We start from the raw sequence: 2,891 nt of genomic DNA, 5'->3' as shown, positions 1-2,891 counted from the left end.
GGGAGACGGCGCTGCACGTGGCGGCCCTCTATGACAATCTCGAAGCAGCCATGGTGCTGATGGAGGCCGCCCCCGAGCTGGTCAAGGAGCCCATGTCGTCTGAGCTGTATGCGGGTGAGGGGCTGAGGGAAGGGGAGACCTGCTGAATATTTCAGTCGGGTAAATGGGGGAAACCAGAGGGAATCAGAGCCTCCCTGTTCTTTCTTCTCCGATCCATCTCCTTTCCGCCTGGTGGTCCCCATGTGCATCATTAGAGCACAGAGCCCCTGAAACAGAGAGGCCGAGGGCGTGGGAAGAGTGGGCAGCAGCTGGATCCCCCGGGAATCCTGCCAGACCCGGGGCTCCCTGTCCCCCTGTCCTCCCGCCCCCGGGCTGACCTAGTATGGGACCATGAGTAGGTTTGGGGGCCCCTGCGGGATCCTAGGGACAGACCCCACGACTGAGAACCGTCCCGGAACCAGGTCAGACCGCACTGCACGTGGCCATCCTGAACCAGAACGTGAACTTGGTGCGCGCCCTGCTCTCCCACGGGGCCAGCGTCTCTGCGAGAGCTACAGGCACAGCTTTCCACCTCAGCCCCCACAATCACATCTACTTCGGTGAGAGCCAGGGCCAGGGCCGGGGGGCAGGGGAGCTGGGCAGGGGCCAGCGCGAAGGCAGGGAGGGCTGAGGAGGGCTCCAGGCCCGGGGAAGCTGGCGGGGTCGGGGGGTCGGCCCTCAGAGGGCTTGAGGCCAGAGCCCACTTCCCTGCCGCCCTCCGCACCGTCCCCGCCTCTGGTTCTGCTGACAAGTGTCCCCAAGCCCAGAGCTGAGCCGTGGGGAGGAGCAGGCCGGCACCTGGGGAGGCTGCCCATCCCGGCCGCACTCAGGCCACGGAGCCCTCTGCATCCCCAGGGGAGCACCCTCTGTCCTTTGCCGCCTGCGTGGGCAGCGAGGAGATCGTGCGGCTGCTCATCGAGCACGGAGCTGACATCCGGGCCCAGGACTCCCTGGGTGAGTGCTGGGGGAGGGGCGCTGGGGCACTGGTGTGGGAGGCGGGGGCGGGGGGCCGGGGCAACCATCAGGCCTACCCTGCAGTGGGCGCGGGAACACCTGGGACCGGGTCCAGTGGCCACGTGACACCCATGTCCTCCCCCAGGAAACACAGTGTTGCACGTCCTGGTCTTCCAGCCCAACAGAACCTTTGCCTGCCAGATGTACAACCTGCTGCTGTCCTATGACAGACGTGGGGACCACCCGCAGTCGCTGGACCTTGTGCCCAATCGCCAGGGCCTCACCCCCTTCAAGCTGGCCGGAGTGGAGGGCAACGCTGTGGTGAGCGACGCGCCCCAGCCCCGTGGTGCCCTCGGGGTCACCCTCCTCCTATATATACTTCCAGCCCCTGAGGAAATGTGTGCACAGTCGTGTCTGCTGCCTAGGTCCCTTTTTCAGATCGGAACTTCTTTCTCGACCACTGTCTCTCTTGTCCCCTGTCCCCTTTCCAGCCCACCGTCCCTCCCTGAGTCCAGATCGCACCCTGGGGTGGTTTGTAATGCCCGCGTCCACCCGTCCGTCCAGTCCCTCCAGCTTCTCACTCCCTCTTTCCAAGCTCTGGAGGGAGTTCTGGGGGACAGAGAGGAACCGAGGGGGTCAGCGTAAACATAGGTTCTTCTGCCCACGAGGCTTTGGTCACGGAGTGAAGAGCCACAGTCCTTCGGGGGCGCTGCTCTCCGGGACGGGACGGGACACGCTGCGCGCTCTGCGACGCCCCGCCCCCTCAGCGCGCACCTCCTGACTCCGCGCCCCTCCCCTTCAGATGTTCCAGCACCTGATGCAGAAGTGGAAGCACAGCCAGGGGACATTCGGGCTGGTGACCTACACCCTCTACGACCTCACGGAGATCGACTCTGCAGGGGATGAGCCGTCGCTGCTGGAACTCATCGTCACCACCAAGAAGCGGGAGGTACGGGACCTTCAGGTCTGCGAGCGAGCGAGCGACGGGGGACGGATGCCAGGGTGTCCGAGCCGCTCGCTCCGTCCTCTTCCTTCGCCAGGCTCGCCACATCCTGGACCAGACGCCTGTGAAGGAGCTGGTGAGCCTCAAATGGAAGCGATACGGGCGGCCGTACTTCTGCCTGCTGGGCGCCTTATACGTGCTCTACATCATCTGCTTCACCATGTGCTGCGTCTACCGCCCCCTCAAGCCCAGGACGGATAACCGCACCCAGCCCAGGGACAACACCCTCTTGCAGCAGAAGCTACTTCAGGTGACACCCTAGAGCAGCAGGTGACACCGCGGGGCAGGATCAGACTTGTATCACTTGTATCACGTTCCTGTCCCACCACCCACATTTCTCCGCTCACCCAGGTCTCAAATAGGCACAAACTCAAAATGCACCCACACAGCAACGCGCATGCGCTCAAAGAGCAGAGTCTGAGATGGCCAAGCCTAATGGGTTAAAAAGCATTGGACAGGGCTCATGACCCTCTATGAGGGACACTGACTTCTGTCCGGGGCCAGGCAGGGCGGATGCATGGAAGCACCGAGTGCTCTGACCAGGTCTCTCCCCTCAGGAGGCCTACGTGACCCCCCAGGATGGCATCCGACTGGTGGGGGAACTGGTGACTGTCATTGGAGCCATGATCATCCTGATTTTCGAGGTGAGGCGTGGGCAGGGTCTGGGGAGGGGCCGTCTGCCCCCCCAGGATCCAGCCTGAGCCCCAGCCCACAGTGCCTTTGTGCCCTTCCAGATCCCAGACATCTTCAGGGTGGGGTTCACACGCTTCTTCGGACACACCATCCTCGGGGGGCCGTTCCATGTCCTCATGTGAGTCTCCTTCCTCTCGCCCCAGCCCCTCCCCTCACTAGGGCTCTGCTTTCAGTCCCTGGCTGTCCTGACGCCTGGAGGACC

General features: G+C 63.8%; 1 protein-coding gene across 1 annotated transcript in view; it reads left to right on the top strand.

Annotated features, from left to right (window-relative positions):
• The first annotated feature begins 6 nt into the window (after positions 1 to 6).
• The window catches only part of LOC105310511 (transient receptor potential cation channel subfamily V member 6-like), a 7,180-nt gene continuing 4,295 nt past the window's right edge, over positions 7 to 2,891 (top strand). The window contains exons 1-5 of the mRNA XM_011386687.2: positions 7 to 114; positions 462 to 599; positions 895 to 993; positions 1,139 to 1,314; positions 1,796 to 1,942. Coding sequence (XP_011384989.2) covers positions 51 to 114; positions 462 to 599; positions 895 to 993; positions 1,139 to 1,314; positions 1,796 to 1,942 — 624 coding nt within the window. The 5' untranslated portion in view covers positions 7 to 50. The remainder of the gene's footprint in view (positions 115 to 461; positions 600 to 894; positions 994 to 1,138; positions 1,315 to 1,795; positions 1,943 to 2,891) is intronic.

The sequence above is a fragment of the Pteropus vampyrus genome, unplaced genomic scaffold (assembly GCF_000151845.1).
Source record: "Pteropus vampyrus isolate Shadow unplaced genomic scaffold, Pvam_2.0 Scaffold4969, whole genome shotgun sequence".
Taxonomy (NCBI): domain Eukaryota; kingdom Metazoa; phylum Chordata; class Mammalia; order Chiroptera; family Pteropodidae; genus Pteropus; species Pteropus vampyrus.
This window is presented reverse-complemented; position numbering and strand designations above follow the sequence as displayed.